General features: G+C 43.6%; 2 protein-coding genes across 2 annotated transcripts; one reads left to right on the top strand and one right to left on the bottom strand.

Moving 5' to 3' along the window:
• The first annotated feature begins 617 nt into the window (after positions 1-617).
• LOC127301006 (uncharacterized) lies at positions 618-6,694 on the top strand. Its single transcript, XM_051331207.2, has 4 exons — positions 618-1,405; positions 2,822-3,228; positions 6,043-6,141; positions 6,234-6,694. The coding sequence occupies exons 1-4, from the start codon at positions 767-769 to the stop codon at positions 6,463-6,465; spliced, it is 1,377 nt and encodes a 458-aa protein (XP_051187167.1). The 5' UTR covers positions 618-766; the 3' UTR covers positions 6,466-6,694.
• A 1,200-nt stretch (positions 6,695-7,894) lies between these two features.
• On the bottom strand, positions 7,895-14,834 carry LOC127301007 (alpha-soluble NSF attachment protein 2). The gene is made up of 9 exons (XM_051331209.2): positions 14,559-14,834; positions 11,967-12,016; positions 11,803-11,875; positions 11,124-11,203; positions 10,842-10,993; positions 8,961-9,120; positions 8,833-8,880; positions 8,569-8,649; positions 7,895-8,235 (listed from the first exon to the last, which is right to left on the bottom strand). Exons 1-9 carry the CDS (start codon positions 14,701-14,703, stop codon positions 8,155-8,157), a joined length of 870 nt encoding a protein of 289 aa, XP_051187169.1. The 5' UTR covers positions 14,704-14,834; the 3' UTR covers positions 7,895-8,154.
• Positions 14,835-24,854: the final 10,020 nt, after the last annotated feature.

A 24,854-nucleotide genomic window follows, 5' to 3' on the forward strand; every position in this document is an offset into this window, starting at 1 on the left:
CGTGGCGAGGCGAGCGGCGGAGGAGGAGTGCGCGAGAGCTCCTTCTCTTCTCACTCACTTGGAAGTATACCTGAGCATTTCTCGGGCCGGGCCGGGCCTCGGGCCGGGCCGACCAAGGCCCGACGCGGAAAATCTCGGCCCAGGTCTGGCCCGGCCCGACTGTCGGGCCGGAAATCTTGGCCCAAGCCCGGCCCATCATATGGTAAGCCCGTCGGGCCTCGGGCTGGGCCGCTTCCTTAAATTGCGCAAAATGATGGCCCAGGCCCGGCCCATGGTGACCATCGGGCCAAAAAAATCTGGCCCAGACCCGGCCCATTGCATGGTCGGGTTGGGCTTGGCCCGGGAATTTCGCGCCGGGCCGGGCCGGGCCGACCGGGCCGGGCCGACCGGGCCGGGCTGCCCATGGCCAGGTATACTTGGAAGGACTAGAAGAGCAACCCTTATAAACCACTCTAACTCCCTCTAAATAGCAATGTGGGACTAAACTTTGTTTGCCAAGGGTATGGCCAAGCTACCAACCTGATGAATCTTAAGATTTCAGAAATTGTAATCTATATGGGCTGGTTGTGAGCTCATCTACATCCAACAATATCAACAATATATGGTGGTTGCTGTTCACACTACTCACTAGTCGCTCTCTTCTCCCGCCACCCTTTTTTCCCCTTCCCGCCATTCCCCCGTAGCGCCGCCAAAATTCCCCAAACAGCCGCCGCGTCCCTTCCCCATCTCCACCGCCACATCCAGGAGAGGGGAGAACCCCCTTAGAATGGCGTCGCCTCCGGACGGTGATCTCACCGAGTACGAGCGCCTCCGCGCGGAGAACATCCGCCGCAACGACGTCATCCTCGCCTCCCTCCGCCGCAAGGCCGACGAGCTCTCAGCCGCCATCAAGTCCTCCTCCTCCGCGAAACGAGGACGTACCAGTGGTCAGCCACGCAAGAAGCCCACCACCCCAACGGGCCCCGCGGTGCTCCGCCGCTCCCTCCGACTCTCTCAACTCCCTCCCTCCCACTCCCCCGACGCCGAGCCCATCCCTGGCCCACCTCCGAAGCCCCGCAGCACCAGCTTCTCCTCTTCGCTCGCGTCCTCCATCCTCGACGCCGTCTCGCTTTCACCCGGGGCTGCCAAGGTTTGTGCCGATTATTTCGATGCCGGCAAGGAGCTCGTGCTGACGCCTGCCAACGTGAGGAGGGTCGTCCCCGACAGGATACTGGGGGTGCGGGTCCTGCCGCTGGTCGACCGCACCGTGGTGGTGGCGGGGAACAAGTTGGGGAATATTGGCTTCTGGGACGCAGACGGCATGGTGGAGGATGAGGGCGACGACGATGCAGATGGGCTGTTCGAGTATTTGCCCCACAGGGGCCCTGTGCCAGCAATCGTGGCACACCCGGGCGTTCCGCACAAGGTGATGGTTCCTTGTTATCCTGCTATCGTGCTGCTTTATTAGTGATTTAAGTAACGTGTCATTTGGAATTTACTTAATTGTATGGCCTTCACTTCAACTGGGTGGCTCGACAGTTTTCACTGAATGCAAAAGAATTTGATAAGATTGTTTTGTTTACTATTGACTTGTACATAAATCTTTGACACAATTGATGCCATGCGTAATGCCCTCGTTATAAATCCCTCATACACATGATTTCCCAGTTAACACAGCTGAAGCTGTGTATAAGCTGCAAATAATCTCCATCCAATGGGTAACTTGGTAACTCTTTGCATGGATTTTTTTTCATGTTAATATTCTGTTAACTCGTCATTAGAAAATTCGTGTCTAGGATAACATTTGTCAAATCGACTGACTGAAGGAAATTATTGCTGCCCCTTAACAGCTGACGACTGCATATTAGTAGGTTATACTTGGATTGCCAAGGATGGCCGGTCGATACTCACGTTTAATTCATCATTGAAGGAGATTATTGCTGCTTTTTAACAGCGAGGGTCTTTATACTACCTTCGTTCCGATGAATAAAGCTTATAAATTTAGGCAAAAGTCAAAGGATACTAAGTTTTACCAAAGATGAATAATAAAATATAAACATCTATAACATGAGACAAATATATTGTGATAATATATTTAATGGTGAATCTACTAATATAAATACAAATTTGGTATCGTAAATGTTCATATTTTGGTCTATATCATTGGTCAAACTTAGAGGATGTTGACTTTTGACTAAATTTATAGGCCTTATTTGTTGGAGCGGAGAGAGTATTGGTTATTTGGACCACCAAGGATGGCTGTTTGATATTCTGGGTTAATTTTCATATGAGCAATATGCGAACGTTTTGGTAGTTGGATGTTTTCAGTATGACTGGCGAGTGGTATCTGTACAAATGGGTCATGGAATGTGAATGGTACAAGGCAGGGGCAAGTACTCCCTCCGGTCTTTTTTAATTGACTCAAATTTAGTATAAACTTATACTAAATCTGAGTCAATTAAAAGATACCGGAGGGAGTAGCTGCTAAGAGATATAGGGTGGCCTTTAGATGTCGGTGGTGTTTTTCCTTATGGATCTTATATTAATCTTAAGCAGGCAATCATCCTCTAGTAGCTAATTCCGGGACTTCTTATCCCAGAAGCATCCGGTAGATACATCTGCTTATCATGTACGGAGATAGACTAGGTAGTATTCTTCCATTTCTGATCTGCAATATATAAAACCATAAGCGTCAATAAGGTGGATGATAGGGTGAGCAAATAATTTATATGGGCTTGTAGCACAAAATAGTTTTCTGTGTGGTAATTTATATTTTGCTGAACATCTCCATATTCAATCGGGGTTCTAATTCTGTGTTGTCTTTCATATATATGCCTTGCAGATCTACAGCTGCAGCTATGAGGGTGAAATTTGTCTCATGGACCTTGAGAAGGAGAACTTCAATATGATCCACTTGTGTGATTATCCTGTTTATTCACTTTGTCAAGCACCGGATAATGCTAGCTGCCTATATTTTGGTGATGGAAATGGTGAACTGAAACTCTTTGATGAGCGGATGGGTAAGGTATCAGCCACGTGGGATTCACACGACAATTCAATCAACTCAATAGATTTTCATCCAGAGAAAAAACATATGGTTGCCACAAGTTCAACAGATCGAACAGCACATATATGGGATCTTAGAAGGTTGAAAAAGAAGAAAGACGATTGTTTGAAGGTTCTCAAACATAGTAGGTCTGTTCAGTCAGCTTATTTCTCACCTAGTGGCCGCATGCTAGCAACAACAAGGTAAGATTTTTAATATTTATATGTGTTTGATGTTTGTTCTATTGTTTTGATAGAAAGGATCTCCTTGGTTGATCTAACAAATGTGTATCTCTAACAACCATCAGTATTTGATGTACCCTGATTCTGTCTACATATAGCTGGGTTTTAATGGGTACCTATAGAATCTATAATATTACTAAGTGCGAGCTCCAAAAAACTTTTTCTTGAACTGCTAAATTAGTTTGCAGAAAAATGTAACTATTATTTGGCAGTACTCCAGCTATATGTACATAAGTTATTTGGAAACAGAAACTAGGATAATCAATTTTCTAATTAGAACTCTAGACAAAGTATGAAACAAATATTAAATACTGTAGATAAAACTACCAAGTGAAGCAGTGCACTTTCCATGGCAGAAGGGTATTACAGAGTTAATTACAATCCCGATTTTGATGTTGAGATATCAGGTGCATTCAAGCACGCTAAGCCAGTAAACAAAGTTAAATTGGATGAAGTTGGTACTAATAGAAAGACATCACAAAGAATTCATCTTAGTCTAACAGGAAAATAAATTTGCACCTTACATTCTCAGAGTATTTCTTATTGTTTGGAAGGACAAGATTTCCGTCTTCATCTCATCTGGGTGTAAGCACAGTGAGTTGCTCTGTAGGTAGTTTGACTGGGTTCTTTCACACTGTCCGCTTTAATTGGACTCTACCTCACCTGTGCTTGACGCCATATTCTCCAACTCTTACTGGAAGTCCTTGAAGCTGTCTGTTAATAACTTCTTGTCGCCCTAGCTTCTTTCGTTAACATCATCTTCTTCAAAATCTGAGTGGGTATGATTAACTGCCTTAATGTGCTCAGTTTGGAGATCACACGAGTAAGGGATGCCTGGTGGAGGCACTCTGGCGAGATAACTCAGTGCAATTACTTTGCTTGTCTACCACAAAATAGCCGGAACAGTGACAGTGTGATGTTATATCTTTATCCTGGAACAAAATAGCCGGAACAGTTTTGCTGCTACTACCTTCTGCTATTAACTTCTCAAGACTGCTTATTTCAGTTTCAAATGTTCTTCCATATTCACTGTAATATAGTCAAAATCCTCCCTTTAACTGACACTCAATTAAATTAGTTACTTACGATTGATAAGTTATTTTTTTAGTACTATATGATGTATGACAAGATTATATAATGATTCAAGCCATTTGATCAACACTAAACATAATGTTGCATTAGCGTAGTAACAAATCTATACTCTACTTTTTTTTTGACTCGGACCAGATTTGTACTTACAATGGAAGCTAGCTAACATATGTGTCAAATATATAACAGAAGGAAGTTCACTAAAGCACCTGAACTTTAAATGAAGTCTACATTTGGTCCTAGGATTTTGAAATGGTTTTCGCAAAACTGGCATCCACGCGAAGCCAGTTTAGGGTGATGTGGTCTCCCCCCACCGCAACTCCCTGTGAGGTCCAGCCGATTCCGGCTAATTCGTATCTGTGGGTAGTGGTGGTTCTTGCATTGGCAGCCTGTGATGTCAAAAGCTCAAACTTTACGCACATATAGGGCCTGTTTGCTTGATGCCTACCCATTCCATACTTTTGTGCCAAATGTGTGGTACACCACAACTTCTGCAGTGAGCAAATTGTTGGCCACACCTGTAGCAAGACTTGGCAAGTGTGTATGACATTTGGGGTAGGGTGCTAAGAAATTGTGGCACACCACAAGTGAGGCAAAGAACCAGACACTACACTAAGAGAAGCATGGGATTCATAACATGTGGCCTGGCAAGGTGTGGCTTCAGTCCAAACAGGCGCATAATATCCATGTAATGTATATACACTTGAAAAAAGCTGAAGTTTCTTGCTAAGCAAATTTCTGTGACATCGCTTGACATCAGTCTGCACGTAGCTTCGCCGCTCTTTGCAGGAGCTTGTAGAGAAGCGGCATTGGTGGGTTCGACAAACTATCAAGAAACTAGTCCATGTCAGCTTATATTGAATAATAGGCTACTATCTGCTGAAATCACTACCAAGTTGGTGAAACCCACTACCACGTCAGCAAAAACTATTTAGAAATCAGCACAGGATCCAAAATTAAATGGTCTCAAAAGTTCAGTGTTCAGTTTTGGCCTGTTCGAAAATTTAGCACCAAATCTGGACTTGAATGAAAGTTCAGGGACCAAAGTGGACTTCTCCCCTGCTCTGCCTCCTGGGTTGCTTGCGCGGGCGACCCTGGAGGTGACCACCAAACCCTAGAAAGCTCCGTCACTCCAGCACATTGTTATCATTTTCATTAAGCAAGAGAAAGAAAAAATAAAAGAATTCCCCTAGTGTTTACAGTCCTTAACCCATAAGGATCATTAAAACAGCTGCTGCTCTAATAGTACCTCCATTCCATTAAACAAAGTATATTTTTAGTCAAAAGTCAATGCTTTGTATATTTGACCAAACTTATAGGCAAAAAATATTAACATCTACAAAATAGGACAAATACTCAATGAAGATATATTCCATGACAAATCTATAGATATGGATTTGGTACTCTAGATGTACATATTTTTCTTTATAAGATTGGTCAAAATTGTAAGACGTTGACTTTTGACTAAAAATATATGCCTTGTCTTAGGGAACGGATGTAGTAGTTTATAATGGCATGATCTTATTGAGATCATTGGTTTACACAAAAGATCTTAGCCGACCCCACATAGTTGTTTGTCTGTGACCAACTTAATTCAAATTACAAACTAGCATTGAATATGTCACTACTGTTTCACAGAATTTTGTTGGCACAAATGACCTTATTCCTGTTCTGTCCATTGTCCAGCCTTGAAGATACTGTCCGAGTCTTTCACTGTGACGACTTTGATACCTCACACACTATCAAGCATAATAACCAGACAGGAAGATGGCTTTCTACATTCAAGTACGACAGCTCTTTTCACCTAGTGGCTAACTTCATGACCTTAGATGAATATTTCTTCAAGCAATTTCATCGAACCATTTTAACTGTTGCAGGGCAATCTGGGGTTGGAACGATGTCGACCTTTTTATTGGGAACATGAAGAGGGCAATAGATGTCATCTCAGTTAGTAGCAGCGGCACTGGCCTCTCAGCTTCAAACAGTGCGTGCCTTGAGAGTGAAGACATGACAGCCATTCCTTGCAGGTTCTCTGCACATCCGTATAAAGTTGGCCATCTTGCTTGTGCAAGCTCTGGGGGTAAGGTATTCCTTTGGACCCGAGCTTGAATCAACAAGATATATGATGGCTGACTTGTGAAATGTTGCCAGTTCTGTGAGTCATGCTAGGAACATGTTCATTTTCATAGTTGTAGCAACTAGTGCTTGTTCATTATCCTGCCTAAGAAATGTATAATATGTAGCATACTAGTACCATTCTTCTTCTAATGTTTTAGTTCGTGGAGCGGTTATATATCGGTGAGAAAAATGATGGGCAACTAGAGCCAATTTTCATTCACTGAGTTTTCCGAGCTTGTTCGTGGAGTGGTTGTATATCGGTGAGAAAAACATAAAATCCTGGAAGTTGGAAGAACTATTCGTAACCAGCTTGTTCGACAACAACTGTAACACAAATGCACACACTTGAGCTCTGACATCTCCACTCCTCAACGACTAGTGGCATCCTCTCTGGTTTCCAGGTGGTGCTTGGAAGAAAACCCATTGTTTAGAAAATTAGAATGAAGTCGTTTGGAAGCCAGACTTTCATTTCGTTTGTAGCATTTTGAAATGAATACATGTATTCATTTCATTTACATTGTAATTCCAGAAATATACTTGTTTGGTTGCCACAGGAATTGCAAATGATAGCAGAATTCAATGTTGAATTTGTAAATGGCTTCCATAGAGAAACGCAAATGACAGTCTCAGCTCGGAATCATGTTTACCCATGGCGTCATTTTGCTGGATTTCCTAAATGAAATGACGACCCAATTCTGTGGCAACCAAACAGCCCACCTATGGAATTCCAAAATGAATTCCAGGATTTCAGGCCCAAATGATGGATACCAAACGACTAGTGATTTCATTGCTTGAGATGTGTTCAACCCGTCTTCATCCATAAGTGCCCGAACACTTCTAACGACTAGAACGGAGTGGTGCTAGGAGTCCCAGACAGAAATTGCCTCGCCCATTGAAATGCCACGACCAAAAATCATCAGTAGGGATGGAAAGGATTAACCTTGTTACCTGAACATCCATGGGCAGGAAGTTTGCTTGTAAAATCTTGATGTTCTGCACAAATGAGGAGTGGTCTGGAGATGTCTTCTGCCTAGCACGAAAAGGGACTTAATTGCGGCACAACCCATTGTCTGCCAAAATAAGGCACTACTTTTAAAATGCCAAATTACTTGGTAAATAATAAAGCGCAATACCTAGGAGGGAGCGCCACATAAGAAATGAACCGCCTGGAGGACCATGGCACATACCAACCACCTCTAAACCCCAGTCCACCGCACGGTTTAGGTTGTGTTGTTCCAGTTTCCGCTGTACATTTCTGCTTCTCCATAACACAGAACAACCAAACGCCAGCCCAAAATCTCAATCAAGCCAATCCCTCGCCAGTTCGGCAACCGAACATGACTCGATCAATACATGAATTAGCAGGGCATAAAGAACTAATAGCTCAAACATAAACTGGTGTAACAGTGGAATCGGAAGCTGGAAGCGTAAATAAAGTCCTTTACAACCACGACACATGTTACAAAAAAGACACCAGCAACAAGCGAATGCTATTATAATTTGCATTCAGACAGCAAAGTGGTGACCAGAATAACACATGACACCCAACATGGTAGTTGAAAATGAAGTTCTATACAATCAAACAGACAATCTCATTATGCCCATTACATGGATCTCCAAGATCAAATTGATGCACAAATCAAAGGATATTGAAGCGTGAAACGGTTTTTACAACAAGGCTTAGGTTAGATCATCATCATCCTCCTCCTGTTTCTTCAGTTCATTCTTTGCCCTGAGCAGCAGTGTCGTTTTCCAAGGATCCTGAACAACAAATGCATCAGCGGGTAGGAATTACCTAGTATAGATGTGCATCTGACATGCAATTATCTTTTTGACAGCACTTAAGAAGTCAGAATGTCAAAGTAGTAGGTGGAAACCTCGTTATAACTAGTATCCTCATCGAGAAACATTCTAAATATATTTATGACCTTGTACCTTACCATGACATAATTTTGAGTGTGAGTTGAATGAATGATGGTTGTTAATTTCATGTGCATGCAAAGCAAATCTTACAGAATGCAGTTGCCATAGAAATGGTGCATAAAAGAATATAAGACTAGAAAGAACATTACTCATAGATAACAAGCAACATACCAGTCGTGTCATGCCATCAAAATCCTTGATGGCATCAGTAAATTTGGCAACATCTCCATCATCCATTGATGCAGCAAGATCCTACAATAAAAAAAAGGCAGCTCAGTATAAACTACTTCAAAGACTGATAGCGAATTTATTTAGCTGGGTGATTGGCCAATTTAGCACTGCCATTAACCATGATAACCAACACATACAGTTGCAACGAAAGCGAGGTAATTAAGAACATGCTGCAAAGAAAGGCACAAAAGTGATGTAACATACAGCTAAAAGTTTGTATTCACGAGTCCCAGAGAAAGTCGGATCAATTTCCTGCAACATGGTAAAACAACTTTAGAAATGAAGCAATGTCAGAAATTAACTGGTCAAGACTTCAAAAGAACAATATAGACCTGGTATCTCTCCAACGAATTTTGTATAGCAACAGGATCAGCTCTACATAGTTGGCAGATGCCTGCATTAAGGAGGATGCCTCTGACACTATACTTCAGAAGATTGTTGTTGATTGATTGACGAGCAATTGCTTCAAAAATCTCAGTTGCCTTTGGATACCTAAAGCACAGAACCTCGTGTGAGAGCACTGAGATTGTAGTCTTGCACGACACACTACGAGTTAAATACATACTCCCTAGAGTCAAACTTCCAGAATTTGACTACTACTCATATATTTACAGAATTTTTTATTGAATACTTAAATAATAGGTGTGATGCTGTCTCAAGAATCTCTTTCACAATACACTACTTTTGGCTTTTATTAAAATATTTTTAATAAACTAATGTTCAAAGTTATATATTCTAAAAAGACAACTTCTATACGACTGGAGCATCATAAGTCAACAAATGATGAAAAAAAGATAGATTAATATTTACAACTTCGAGCAAAGAAGACATGCCCATGATCACTACAAGTCATGCAATAGGATACCAATTTGAAATCCACACATAATAATTCTCAGGGATAATCTGCAAGTAATAAGTTAATGTTTCGGCCAGGAACTGAAACCAGTTATTTTTCAACCTTGAATCATTGAACCCGTTTATTTTAACCCCCTTTCCCCTATACTTAGCGGTTTTGCAGTAACTACACATCGGTCTTCATCACGCTGCCATGGAAACAACACAAATTATGAAAAAAAAAGAAAATAAGGGGAAAATAAAAACATAAAACTTCCTGGAAAATCCCGAACTTCTAAGAAAATCCACAAATAGTAGTTTCAACAAATGTATTCACTGGTGATGTGTTGCTAACTAGTTTTGTTACAGTAAATATGAAGAATTCTTCGAATTCCCTTAAAATGTTTTCCGAAATAGTCAGCCAGATAAAATGGATTCAACAGTAAAAAATGATAACATGTTCTCCTTGAATTTCCTACGAAGTTTCAGTTTTTTTTCTTAAAAAAAATGATGTATGCTTTCTTTGCCTTTTCCCTGATTTTTCTCAAATTATACTCCATCCGTCTAAAAATAGGTGCCTCAACTTTATCGAGATACGGATGTATCTCTAACTAAAATGCATCTAGATACATCCGTATCTAGACAAAAGTGAGACACCTATTTTTAGACGGAGGGAGTATATATTTTGACATGCCAAGGTTCTGACAAGTATTAAGTAACAAGCTAACAGCACATGCTTTCAAATGTGTGTAATTTTCAGTATGTGGAGTACAGACATGAGAGAACATTTTTAAACGATTGTTTCCAAGTGCACATCTATAATTTTTTTAAGGCTTTTTTCTGCATCGACAAGTTTCTCAAATGCATTATCATGTGCACTCACCCACAGAAGCACATACTATTTTGGGCGAAAAATAAAATCTTGAACTGAACTTCAAAGCAATAACAACATATTTTAACGAGGCCAATGAGTAAGGCATTCAAATTAGTAAGGTAATGCCACAAAGACAATTAGTAAGTTCCTGTTCCAAATGCTAGCTGTAACTCACCGAACCCACAACCGAACACCTACAAAATCACTACCGGAAATAGAATCATCCCTCAGTATCTATCTGTATGAAGCTGGGAAAATTTATAAGCCAGAACACATTGGGAAGAAACACCATCAACTATATGCAACTAATCAGAACTGATCTTTTTTAAACAGGAATGCAGCAACGTAGTGCAAGCTTCATCATATAACACAAGCACAGCTTTTTGTAAGAGAAAATATGCGCATTTTTGCATCTTAATAACACGATCTTCACAGCGTTTGTTCATATGTTATCAAACACGATACATTCAGGCAACTTATATGAACGAAATGAAAGTAATCTTACTGTTCCAACTGAGCAGCAATTTCCGCAACTTTCTGCTTGATGGTGTTTGATTGAGATGTCTGCCCCTCACTGTCAAAAAGATCAGCTGCCCTTTCTAGGTAATCTGACGCCTTCTCCAAATCTTGTTCTTGCTGATATATCTCACCAATGTCCTGAAAATGCATAAATTCCCATCATGGCAGCTATGAGACTTCCAGATGGGGGGAAAGGGCATATCTATCCTTGTGATTTTTTTACGAAAAGAGCTTTCATCCAAGCATAAAGATTGGAAAAAAACTTTACCTTGCAGTATCTTGCAGCCATGCTCAATCTACCAATTTCCATAAATAGATTAACAGCCTGGTCTAGCGCTTGCGCAGCTTCTGCATAAAACGGAACAAAATGTAGGGGAGAATGAGCATGATGGGAGATAAAGTAGGGAACATTAGATGGCACACATAACGACGGATGCGCGACACACATGAAATTTGTGCTTCGCTATTTCCTAAGGTTTTTAAGATTCCACTCTTAGACATAGAATACTTAAGCTCGGTATGGTATTGATGTGTATTCATAAGGACAGTTTATTTCCATTTGTGAATACAGCAGTTAATTTTAAAGCACATTATCTGAGGTGCAGCAGTTTCTTTAACTAAAACTAGGAAGATTGCCTGAACTCACAATTCCACAGTTCACACATTTGCTGTGAGTGAAGTATAAATTCATCGGGACTAGGCAGACGCCTATGTGTATGCATAAAACCGCTTGGTGTTTCATGCTCGTCGCAGTTAGCACAATTAGTTCCACTGTTTACTTCTTTAGTTAGTCAGGTCAAGTGAGGTTAGACGGAACTTCCTTTCGATGATTTTGATGCTAATGTTAATCGATCAAGCTCAATAGAAAGAGTTGCTACTAAATCAAAAGGAGCGCAGAGCAATTGACATCAGCATGAGAATCATCAAAGGAGGTTGGAAAGAAGTACCCTGAGGAGAGAACTTTTTGTAGCAATTTGCAGCCTCCACATAAGCTGACGCAGCTTCATGCTTGCTATCACCCTGTCAAGCACAATAATAAGCATCTCCTCATTCCAATTGCAGTCACTGATACAGATGAGAAAAAAAAATAACCCAAATTAACCAAACAAACCTTCAAATGGCAGTTAGCAATCTTGATGTATACTGATGCAGCTCTGTTCCCTGTAAACCAAGTTGGATGCAGCGTTGAGAGGACAAGGACGTATAAGTAGATATTAAACCATTCAACGAACTCAGAAATGCAGATCAAAGGGCAATGTTTTCTAATGTCACAAATTATGTTTGAAGTCGGACCAAGAAAACCGAACTTGCCACCCGGTCTAAAGCTGAATTCTGGGCACACGTCGTCCTAGAAGAGTAGAGTAGAGAAGAGAAGGAAAACTGATCTGAGAGCGCCAGCATCTGTATATTTGTATATACTTGGTATCAATTCAGTAGCCTCCTCACTCACGCGAGACTATCAAACAGCCCCTTGCCTAAAATTCCAAATCACAAGCAGCCTGTTTGGTTGGAGGGAATTAGAGCTAGGGAATGGGAAGTATGGAGGTATGGCATGAAAAATCTCTCGTATGGTTGGAGGGATGGGGAATTAACCACGGAAGGGGAAAGGGAATTATGGAGGCGAATTCCCTCGTAGCTCTTCCCTAGGCGACCCCTGGTAATTTAACCGAGACTGGGAATTAACAAAGGGAAAAAAGAACGTGCGTTCATTGTGCCGTCTGTGATCCAAGGATCCACTCGAAATAACCAATAACGGCGTTGTGCAGAGCATCCACTTTCCCCTCCTCTCTACTGTTCACAGGCGAATAGGAGGCGAAAAGGAGCTCGTTTTCCGGCGGCGGATCTAGCGCCTCCTCGCCCCCACGAGCCTTGGGCTCGTCGGTGGGAGGGGGGCCGCTGGGTTCTCCGCCCGGATCTGTATAGCTGTAGGATTAGGTTTAATCTTCCTAGCGACTAAAATGCCGGATCACGGTCTGCTTCCGGCGGCGTGGGTGGCGGCGTTAAATAAGCTCTCCTGGTCTCCGTTGAGACGTCGCCGTGGTGTGGCGTCTAAAGACCTTGGAGCGACTGTGTCTGGGCGAGATCGCCGTGGCGGCGGCGGGGATTTCGCTGGAGACTTTTGTTCCCCCTCTTCGTCCGCGTCACGCCAGTGCCTCCTCCAGCGCCGGCGAGAAGATGGGAGATCGGGTTCTGGAGCTCTGGTCGTCGGCCTGTCGAGGCCGGCGGTGGGCTGGTTGGATGTGTGCTCTGTGCTGGGTCTGAGGCCGGTGGTAGGCGGATCTCGTGCTTCTCCACGACCTCGTCGTCTGGTGGAGCTGGATTCGGAGGTTGAAGGTGAGCTCGGGGTTGTTCCCCGACCGGCGTTCCACAGCGAAAGGTGGGCATCTCTGATGCTTCTTTTGATGGTTCATAAAGCCTTTGTGGCGATGGAGCTTCTTCAACCTCAGGTGTTTGGTTCTCTGTTGCTCTTCCTGGTGGTGCTCGTCGGCGCCGGCGTCGAGCGACGGAGTAGTCTTGGTGTGGCAGGGATCCTTGAGGACTTCGGTGTAATTTTGCCTTTGTTGAGGGGTCTTTCTGCAATGTGTACGGGGTTACGTGTCCGTCTGGACCGTTCTAGTTCTGTGTGTACGTATTTTGTACTTGTTCTGTCTTTGACTTAATGAATATGTATACGCTTCAAAAAAAAAGAAATAACCAATAACCGCGTCCTGAACTCCTGCTCTACAGAGACGATACCAGGCGAAGAGATCAGCTCATGTAGGAAGGTAGGCCTCCTCTTCCTCTTGTTGTCCCGTATTCTAGGATTTTACATGCAAATCTTGCTAATTTCTTTTGTATCCATCTCATCTGACCGTACCAACAATTCTGATTTGTCTAGCTTTTCTCATCACGAGATCAACATAATTATTCACTTTCTAATTCCATTTTCTATATCACTAGTTCACATATCGATTTGTTTAATTCCATTTTGTATCCTGGGCATGTGTCGGGCCGGGCCGGGCCTCGGGCCGGCCCAAGATAAGCCCGACGCAAAAAAATCCGGCCCAAGCCTGGCCCGGCCCGACCAAATACCCACCAAGCCTGTCGTGCCGCGGGCTGGGCCGTAGTGTTAAAGTGCGTTTTTGGGCTACCCAGGCCCGGCCCGGCCCGGCAGTCGGGCCAACATTTCTCGGCCCAGGCCCGAGTTTTTCGGGCCGGGCTTCGGGCCGGGCTGCCCATGGCCAGGTATGCTGCAGATCATAGCAAAATTCACAAAAAAGACTACAGATGTGTACAGCGGCAACTATGCTTTGATGGAGTACCTAATAACGGCTGATTTCTCAATTCCCCACGGTAAGTCTCAACGCACACCAAACAAGGGAATGAGACTAAAAGTCTATTTCCCATCTATAACCCATCAGCTAACTCCCACCTCTAAACTCCCATTCCCCATCCCTTAGGTTGCCAAACACGCTGAAGGAGAGATTTGGGAATCAATCAATCAATAATCTAAAGACGGCTTGCTGATCTAACAATACGACCATATTGCGCGGCTAGTTAATAGATCCAGGACCGAATAGGTCCGTGGTCACGATCCTGCCCCGATCGACCGGCAGATCTTGCCACCAGAGAAACAATACAATTGGGGGTTATCGAAATCCGTGGATCAGAGACGGCGTTTGGGGCTGGGTGGATGGGAGGAACGGTGCCGTGGTGAACTCACAGTTCTTGGAGAGCTTGAAAAAGTTGGCGGCCTTGTCGTAGAGGTCGGCGGCGTCCTCGTACTTGGAGCCGAAGATCCCCCAGCCAGAGATCTTCTTCTCGGCCTTCTTCTCCATGTCGTCCCCTCGCGCCTCGTGGTCCCCCATCGCTGCCGCCGGGAAGGTGCCCGGCGAGCCGACCAAGATTTGTTGCTGGGAGGAGAAGAAAACGCGAAGGGAGATGAAAGGGGGGAAGGGAAACGCAGCACGCGGAGTCTCGGCCTGCGCTGCGCGCTGTTTGTTGGGTCGAGCCGTGCCCGTGCGGGGTGCGGGTGCGGGTGCGGGTGCGTGGTGCGGGGGCGGGCTGAAACGGTCCACACAAGGTCGACATGAAGCAACCCCGTAGACGCGTACGCCTGGAGAAAAACACCGGAGGCAAAGTGACGCACGGAGTCGACATGAAACGGGGTGGCATCGCATCTTTTTTTTTCACGAAAAGTACATGCATGGATCTATTTATAATCCTTAGCAACAGTGTAACAAATAAAAAATCTAAACGTAATAAAAATTACAAACGTCTTTCGACCACCTGGTGACGAGATCAGCATGAAATAAATCTCGACGCGCCATCCGGCGACGCTGGACGCATGACTGGGCAGGGGACTAGACGAGAGGACTTTATTCCATCGCCACGTCTTCCTGAACAGGCACAAACTGTCCTGTCCGCGAGACGGAGGACACCGGGGGACTATGCCCACTTTTTTGTTCGGTAGATGGGCACTGGATGCTGCATCCTAGATCAAGCACAACATAGATGCACACGATTTTTACCCAGGTTTAGGGCGCCAGATGCGAAACCTGATGTAGCCCGACCTTCGATCTTCGCCACATCATGTGCGTCAACGCCGACATATCACGCAAAGCTGAATCTTCTCTTGGAATGGTATACTACTTCATACTCCATCCTATGCCTATGATAGGGATGCATCGACAAGCATGGAGGGAAGGGAGTATGCCATGGACGCTCGAAGACTCAAGGTCGAGGTCGTGGAAGCATGGAAGAGGAGACGGAAGAAGAGATGGCCAAACCGGCGCACGAACCGACACAGCCGGATCCCTCGTCGATCCAAACCGCCACCCAATTCGGCGTGCCGAAATCCTTGCCGAACGAAACCGGCGCCTAGCCCGGCCCCGCTGGTCTTACCGCCGAAATGCACCGCACTATGTACCTTTATCCCTTGCATGCCTAAACTACCCCTGCTTAGTGGCACCCTATATATAGGCTCCTCCCTCCCCTTCATGGACTTGACTAGAATGAACCAACTTAGGGTTATGCCTCCACCATTCTTAGTGGATTAGGGAAACCCCATCCTCTCTTAGACATCAATCTTAGAGTTGTATCAAGGCACTGCTTATTTGATTTATCTTTGGCACTTGTGATTCTACCGCGGTCTCTCACACGTGTGACTCTACAGATCGTATACCGGCCTTTCTCTCGGTGATTCAACCTCGTGTCTTTCCCTCCAGAGATTCTACCGGGATAGTGGTTCGGGCTATCGGGAGTAAACCGGAAATTGTATCGGGTTGCGTGCGTTCGTCGTGTTCTTCGCCATGTTCTTCGTGTTCATCCCTCACCCCCTCCATTTCTAGGTTAATTCATGAGATCGGGCCACAAATCGACGCTTAAGACCTCATCATATGGTATCAGAGCAAATGTTACCACGAATTTGACCCACCAATTCTCTATTTTCGTCAAAAAAAAATCCCAAAAATAGCTTAAAATTTGATCTCCGGATTTATTGCGTTTTTGTTTTTGTTTTGATCCACAGATCTGATGTTACTAGTGCTGATATACTATTTCCCTTGTTTTTTCCCTATCAATTTCATCAATTTCTGTGCAAATCGGAGCAATTTTTGGTCGGTTTATGTTCCTGTTCATCGTCGTTTCCACGAGCAGATCGAGAAGATCCTGATTCCGGTCAACGTCGTCGCCTAGTCTGCTCCTCCACTGGCCCACCACACCGCATGCGCGACTCGCAGAACCGCAGCCACCACCGCTGCCAGAGACAGCTCCGGGTCGCCTCACGCAATCGGCCTGCAGCAGCTCGAGCGCCTCCACTCGCACACAAGGCCGCCGGCAGCCAGGCCTTGCCTCCGCTCCGCCCAGCTGGGCCGCAACCCACCGCCCGCGCGCTGGCCCCAGCCACACCAACCACCGCGCCGCCTCAGCACACACGCGCCCCGCACACCGGCCGCACGCGCTTCTCCCCACCTGCTCCTACGCGAGCTAAGTCCGGCCGCGCGCATGCCAACCGCCGGCGACCATCCGCGTGTGCCCGCAAATTCTTCTGGCCGCGCTCGTTTTCCCTCACGCCTGGCTCACCCGCGTGCTGCCAGCCGCATGCCTCTGCACCACTGATTGTGACGGTAAAGCACACGTCCGTTGGGAACCCCAAGAGGAAGGTATGATGAGTACAGCAACGAGTTTTCCCTCAGTAAGAAACCAATGTTATCGAACCAGTATGAGATGAAGATCACGTGAAGGTTGTTGGTGAAGGAATGTAGTGCGGTGATACGTCTCCAACGTATCTATAATTTCTTATGTTCCATGCTAGTTTTATGACAATACCTACATGTTTTATTCACACTTTATAATGTTTTTATGCATTTTCTGGGACTAACCTATTAACAAGATGCCACAGTGCCAGTTCATGTTTTCTGCTGTTTTTTATTTCAGAAAAGTTGGTTTACAAATATTCTCGGAATTGGACGAAACAAAAGCCCACGGCCCTATTTTCCACGGAGTGTTCCAGAAGACCGAAGAAGAGTCGAGGAAGGCCAGCAGGGGGCCCACACCATAGGGCGGCGCGGGGGGCCCCACTGCCGCGCCGACATGTGGGGAGGGAGCCCCCTGGCTCCCCCGACGCTGTCCCTTCGCCTATTTATTCCTTCGTCCCAGAAAACCCTAGCACCGAGAGCCAAAATACCAGAACAGTTCCAGAGACGCCGCCGCCGTCAACCCTAACTCGGGGGTTCAGAAGATCTCCTCCGGCACCCTGCCGGAGAGGGGAATCATCACCGGAGGGCTCTACATCACCATGCCCGCCTCCGGATTGATGCGTGAGTAGTTCATCCTTGGACTACGGGTCCATAGCAGTAGCTAGATGGTTGTCTTCTCCTCTTGTGACATCATGTTTAGATCTTGTGAGCTGCCTATCATGATCAAGATCATCTATTTGTAATGCTAAATGTTGTGTTTGTTGGGATCCGATGAATATGGAATACTATGTCAAGTTGATTATTGATCTATCATATATGTTGTTTATGATCTTGCATGCTCTCCGTTGCTAGTAGAGGCTCTGGCCAAGTTGATACTTGTGACTCCAAGAGGGGGTATTTATGCTAGATAGTGGGTTCATGTCTCCATTGAATCTGGGGGAGTGACAGCAATCCCTAAGGTTGTGGATGTGTTGTTGCCACTAGGGATAAAACATCAATGCTTTGTCTAAGGATATTTGTATTGTTTACATTACGCACAATACTTAATGCAATTGTCTGTTGTTTGCAACTTAATACTGGAAGGGGTGCGGATGCTAACCTGAAGGTGGACTTTTTAGGCATAGATGCATGCTGGATGGCGGTCTATGTTCTTTGTCGTAATGCCCTAAGTAAATCTCATAGTAGTCATCATGATATGTATGTGCATTGTTATGCCCTCTCTATTTGTCAATTGCCCAACTGTAATTTGTTTACCCAACATGTTATTTATCTTATTGGAGAGACACCACTAGTGAACTGTGGACCCCGGTCCATTCTTTTACATCTGAAATACAACCTATTGCAATCATTGTTCTCTTTTGTTTTCTGCAAGCAAACATCATTTTCCACACCATACGTTTAATCATTTGTTTTCAGCAAGCCGGTGAGATTGACAACCTCACTGTTAAGTTGGGGCAAAGTAGTTTGATTGTGTTGTGCAGGTTCCACGTTGGCACCGGAATCCCTGGTGTTGCGCCGCACTACACTCCTTCACCAACAACCTTCACGTGATCTTCATCTCCTACTGGTTCGATGATACTTCCATTTTGCATCACTATTTTATATCATAATTTGTTGTTATTCATTGATATATTTCATATTTGGAGATGATACTTATGTTATTTCATCTATTTTGCATGTTTCATGATTATCTGGGGATCGCGCACCGGAGCCAGGATTCTGCTGGAAAAAGCACCGTCAGGATGCAATATTTCGGAAGATCAACAGTTGACGGAAATTATATGAAAATTCCTATTTTTCCAGAAGTCGAAGGGAGCCAGAAGGGGGAGCCGAGGGGACCCGAGGTGGGCCCACCTCATAGGCCGGCGGCCCAAGGCCTGGTCGCGCCGCCCTGTGAGGAGGGGGCCCACAGCCCCCTCTCGCCTCCTTTTCTTCGCGTACGTCTTCGTCCCGAAAACCTAAGCCCCAGAGGATAGTCGCGAAGAGTCACAGCCGCCTCTGCGGGGCGGAGAACACCAGAGAGAAAAGAGCTCTCCGGCGGGCAGGAATCCGCCGGGGAAATTCCCTCCCGGAGGGGGAAATCGACGCCATCGTCACCGTCATCGAGCTGGACATCATCTCCATCACCATCGTCATCATCTCCATCATCATCACCGCCATCTCCACCGCTGCACCTCATCACTGCTGTAACAATTCGGGTTGGATCTTGATTGTTTGATAGGGGAAACTCTCCCGGTGTTGATTTCTACTTGTTATTGATGTTATTGAGTGAAACCATTGAACCAAGGTTTATGTTCAGATTGTTATTCATCATCATATCACCTCTGATCATGTTCCATATGATGTCTCGTGAGTAGTTCGTTTAGTTCTTGAGGACATGGGTGAAGTCTAAATGTTAGTAGTGAATTATGGTTGAGTAATATTCAATGTTATGGTATTTAAGTTGTGGTGTTATTCTTCTAGTGGTGTCATGTGAACGTCGACTACATGATACTTCACCATTTATGGGCCTAGGGGAGTGCATCTTGTATTCGGTTGCTAATTGCGGGGTTGCCGGAGTGACAGAAACCTAAACCCCCGTTGGTATATCGATGCAGGAGGAATAGCAGGATCTTAGAGTTTAAGGCTGTGGTTAGATTTATCTTAATTACTTTCTTGTATTTGCGGATGCTTGCAAGGGGTATAATGTCCTAGGAAGGGCGGTGCATTAGCATAGGTTCACCCACACAACACTTATCAAAACAATGAAGATTAATCAGCTGTAGGAAGCGAAAGCACTAGACTAAATTCCCGTGTGTCCTCAAGAACGTTTGGTCATTATAAGTAAACAAACCGGCTTGTCCTTTGTGCTAAAAAGGATTGGGCCACTCGCTGCAATTATTTCTCTCGCATTTTACTTACTCGTACTTTATTTATCTGCTACATCAAAACCCTCTGAATACTTGTATGTGAGCATTTACAGTGAATCCTTCATCGAAACTGCTTGTCAACACCTTCTGCTCCTCGTTGGGTTCGACACTCTTATTTATCGAAAGTACTACGATACACCCCCTATACTTGTGGGTCATCAAGACTATTTTCTAGCGCCGTTGCCGGGGAGTGAAGCGCTATTGGTAAGTGGAATTGGTAAGGAAAACCTTTACTGTTTGTGTTGATTTTATTTCTGCCTGCTGCTATAAGTCATTATGGAGAGATCTTCTCTTGAATTTCTATTTGGGAAATCTACTACTACTGCAATGGTAGTGGATGAGGCGCCAGGTGAGGAAGTAATACCATATAAAATACCTATGAAAATTATTGAATGTGTTATGGATAACCGCTATGAAGGGGATGGAACTGTCCATCCTGGTGATCATTTACTGTTTTTACATGAATTATGCGGGTTATTCAAATGTGCAGGTATTGCTATGGATGAAGTTAGAAAGAAACTATTCTCTATATCGCTGTGTGGTAAAGCAGCGCACTGGTATAAATTGCTGAAGAATAGGGATTCTCTTAATTGGGAGGACATTGTGCCTTTATTTTATTCCAAATTCTATCCTCCAAGTGAAATTCACAAAGATCGGAACCGCATATATAATTTCTGGCCTCATGATGGAGAAAGTATTGCCCAAGCTTGGGGGAGATTGAAGTCTTTAATGCTCAAATGCCCCATTCATGAGCTTCCTGGTAATATTATTATTGATAATTTCTATGCAAGATTGTCTTTTCAAGATAAGACTCTGCTGGATACTTCTTGTTCTGGATCATTTACACGCAACAAAGAAGAGTTTAAAAGGGACCTTCTTGATCGGATCCAGGAGAATACTGAAGGATGGGAGAACGACAAAGATAGAGAGTCAGGTATAAACTTTGATTATAAATGCATTAAAGTTTTTATGGATACTGATAAATTTCGTAATATTAGTGCTACTTATGGTCTTGATTCTCAAGTCGTTGCAAATCTTTATAAAGCTTTTGCCTCTCATTATGAATTGCCTAAGAAGAATTTTGATAAGTATCATGAACCGTATAAAGATAAAATTGATTCATCTATAAACAAATGTGTTGTAATTGAAACTGTTGATCATGTTATTCCTGAAGCTTATATTGAAAAAACTCCTTTCCTTGCTAAAATGAAGGAGTACTCTGTTATATCTAGTGCGGTTAATAAAAGTGCAAAGAAACCTATAGAACCTGAAGAACAAATTAAGGTTGAACCTGCTGTTGCAATAGTTAAAGATCTTGTGACTGAAAATGTGGAAGATGGTCATATTATTTTCTGTGAAGATGCTTCTAATATTGTTTCGCATCCTAATAAGTCTAGAAAAACTAGTGTTCCTATGCTATCTGTTAGAATTGGTGATCATTGTTATTATGGTTTATGTGATATTCGTGCAAGTATTAGCGCCATTCCTTATGAGCTTTATACGGAGATCATGCATGAAATTGGTTCTTGTGAACTTGAAGATATTGGTGTGGTTATTCGGCTAGCTAATAGAGAAACTATCTCTCCTATTGGTATTGTTCGAGATGTGGAAGTTCTGTGTGGTAAGATTAAATATCCTGCTGACTTTCTGGTACTTGGTTCTGCTGCTAGTAAGTATTGTCCTATTATTTTTGGTAGACCATTCCTAAATACTTGTGGAGCTGTTATAGATTGCAAGAAGGAAAAGATTGTTACTAAATTTGCTGGTGAATCTTATGAGTTTAATTTCTCTAAATTTGCCAAAACTCCTTATAAAGCTGATTTGCCTAATAATGATTTTAGAGTTGAACTGTGTGCGTCTATTGCTCTTGCTCCTAATAGTCCTTTGCAGCAACATTTGGAGAAAAGTGAGAGCGAAGTCTTTAGGGAAGAAAGGAATGAGCTTGATGAAATTTTCCTTCGTCAACCTATTCTTAAACATGACTTGTCGGTTGAAGATCTAGGTACAACACCACCACCAAAGGAAGATCCTGTTTTTGATTTGAAACCATTGCCTGATAATCTTAAGTATGCTCATATTGATGATAAGAAAATATATCCTGTTATTATTAGTTCTAAGCTTTCAGATATTGAGGAAGAAAGGTTATTGGAAATATTGAAGAAACACCGAGGAGCTATTGGCTACACTCTTGATGATTTAAAGGGGATTTCTCCCTCTATTTGCCAACATGCTATCAATATGGAAGATGATGCAAAGCCTGTTGTTGAACATCAACGTCGTCTAATTCCGAAGATGAAGGATGTGGTAAGGAATGAGGTATTAAAACTTCTTGAAGCTGGTATTGTATATCCTATTGCTGATAGTAGATGGGTTAGTCCTGTGCATTGTGTTCCTAAGAAAGGAGGAATGACTGTTGTGCCTAATGATAATGATGAGCTCATCCCTCAAAGAGTAGTTGTAGGGTATAGAATGTGCATTGATTATCGAAAAGTTAATAAGGTTACTAAGAAAGATCATTACCCTTTACCATTTATTGATCAAATGTTAGAGAGGTTGTCTAAAAATACTCATTTTTGCTTTCTTGATGGTTATTCTGGGTTTTCACAAATTGCTGTTAAAACTAAAGATCAAGAGAAAACCACTTTCACTTGTCCCTATGGAACTTATGCTTATAGGCGTATGCCTTTTGGTTTATGTAATGCTCCTGCTACTTTTCAAAGATGCATGTCTGCTATTTTTCATGGCTTTTGCGAGAGTATTGTAGAGGTATTCATGGATGATTTTTCTATCTATGGGAATTCTTTTGATAATTGCTTGCGAAACCTCGATAAAGTTTTGCAGAGATGTGAAGAAACTAACCTTGTTCTTAATTGGGAGAAATGCCACTTTATGGTTAATGAAGGAATTGTATTGGGACATAAAATTTCTGAGAGAGGTATTGAAGTTGATAGAGCTAAAGTTGAAGCAATTGAGAAGATGCCCTATCCGAGGGATGTTAAAGGTATTCGTAGTGTTCTTGGTAATGCTGGGTTTTATAGGAGATTTATTAAAGATTTCTCCAAGATTTCAAAGCCTCTTACTAATCTTCTTCAAAAAGATGTACCTTTTGTTTTTGATGATGATTGCAAGGAAGCTTTTGAAACTCTAAAGAAAGCCTTAACAACTGCTCCTGTAGTTGAACCTCCTGATTGGAACTTACCTTTTGAAATTATGTGTGATGCTAGTGATTTTCTTTGTGGTATTTGTTCTTGGACAGCGAGTAGATAAAAAATTAAATGTTATTCATTATGCTAGCAAGACTCTTGATGCTGCTCAAAGAAATTATGCTACAACTGAAAAAGAATTATTAGCTGTAGTCTTTGCTTGTGATAAGTTTGGATCCTATATTGTTGATTCAAAAGTTACAATTCATACTGATCATGCTGCAATTAGATACCTTATGACAAAGAAAGATGCTAAGCCAAGGCTTATTAGATGGGTGATACGTCTCCGACGTATCGATAATTTCTTATGTTCCATGCCACATTATTGATGTTATCTACATGTTTTATGCACACTTTATGTCATATTCGTGCATTTTCTGGAACTAACCTATTAACAAGATGCCGAAGTGCCAGTTGCTGTTTTCTGTTGTTTTTGGTTTCAGAAATCCTAGTAACGAAATATTCTCGGAATTGGACGAAATCAATGCCCAGGGTCCTATTTTGCCACGAAGCTTCCAGAAGTCCGAAGAGGAGACGAAGTGGGGCCACGAGGGGGCCACACCCTAGGGCGGCGCGGCCCCCCTTGGCCGCGCGGCCCTGTGGTGTGGGGCCCTCGTGCCGCCTCTTGACCTGCCCTTCCGCCTACTTAAAGCCTCCGTTGCGAAACCCCCAGTACGGAGAGCCACGATACGGAAAACCTTCCAGAGACGCCGCCGCCGCCGATCCCATCTCGGGGGATCCAGGAGATCGCCTCCGGCACCCTGCCGGAGAGGGGATTCATCTCCCGGAGGACTCTACGCCGCCATGGTCGCCTCCGGAGTGATGTGTGAGTAGTCTACCCCTGGACTATGGGTCCATAGCAGTAGCTAGATGGTTGTCTTCTCCCCATTGTGCTTCATTGTCGGATCTTGTGAGCTGCCTAACATGATCAAGATCATCTATCTGTAATTCTATATGTTGCGTTTGTTGGGATCCGATGAATAGAGAATACTTGTTATGTTGATTATCAAAGTTATGTCTATGTGTTGTTTATGATCTTGCATGCTCTCCGTTACTAGTAGATGCTCTGGCCAAGTAGATGCTTGTAACTCCAAGAGGGAGTATTTATGCTCGATAGTGGGTTCATGCCTCCATTGATATCTCGGGACAGATGTGAGAAAGTTCTAAGGTTGTGGATGTGCTGTTGCCACTAGGGATAAAACATTAGTGCTATGTTCAAGGATGTAGTTACTAGTTACATTACGCGCAATACTTAATGCAATTGTCTGTTGTTAGCAACTTAATACTAGAGGGGGTTCGGATGATAACCTGAAGGTGGACTTTTTAGGCATAGATGCATGCTGGATGGCGGTCTATGTACTTTGTCGTAATGCCCAATTAAATCTCACTATACTCATCATAATATGTATGTGCATGGTCATGCCCTCTTTATTTGTCAATTGCCCAACTGTAATTTGTTCACCCAACATGCTGTTTATCTTATGGGAGAGACACCTTGATAACCCACAAGTATAGGGGATTGCGGCAGTCTTCGAGGGTAGTATAACCCAAATTTATTGATTCGACACAAGGGGAGGTAAAGAATACTTATAAGCCTTAACAACTGAGTTGTCAATTCAGCTGCACCTGGAAAAGCACTAGCAACAGGGGTGATGTGAAAGTAACAGTAATATGAGAGCAGTAGTAACAGTAACACAGCAGCAGTAAT

Source organism: Lolium perenne, chromosome 7 (genome assembly GCF_019359855.2).
Source record: "Lolium perenne isolate Kyuss_39 chromosome 7, Kyuss_2.0, whole genome shotgun sequence".
NCBI classification, from domain to species: domain Eukaryota; kingdom Viridiplantae; phylum Streptophyta; class Magnoliopsida; order Poales; family Poaceae; genus Lolium; species Lolium perenne.

What these genes read in the sequence shown, in the direction of transcription:
- LOC127301006 (XM_051331207.2), top strand. Translation starts at nt 767, where the DNA reads ATGGCGTCGCCTCCGGACGGTGATCTCACCGAGTACGAGCGCCTCCGC. An exon ending in ACCCGGGCGTTCCGCACAAG is followed by an intron (nt 1,406 to 2,821) that starts GTGATGGTTCCT and finishes TATGCCTTGCAG; the next exon opens with ATCTACAGCTGCAGCTATGA. An exon ending in CGCATGCTAGCAACAACAAG is followed by an intron (nt 3,229 to 6,042) that starts GTAAGATTTTTA and finishes TCCATTGTCCAG; the next exon opens with CCTTGAAGATACTGTCCGAG.
- LOC127301007 (XM_051331209.2), bottom strand. Translation starts at nt 14,703, where the DNA reads ATGGGGGACCACGAGGCGCGAGGGGACGACATGGAGAAGAAGGCCGAG. An exon ending in ATTCGTTGGAGAGATACCAG is followed by an intron (nt 8,881 to 8,960) that starts GTCTATATTGTT and finishes ACCATGTTGCAG; the next exon opens with GAAATTGATCCGACTTTCTC. An exon ending in GTGAATACAAACTTTTAGCT is followed by an intron (nt 8,650 to 8,832) that starts GTATGTTACATC and finishes TTTTTATTGTAG; the next exon opens with GATCTTGCTGCATCAATGGA.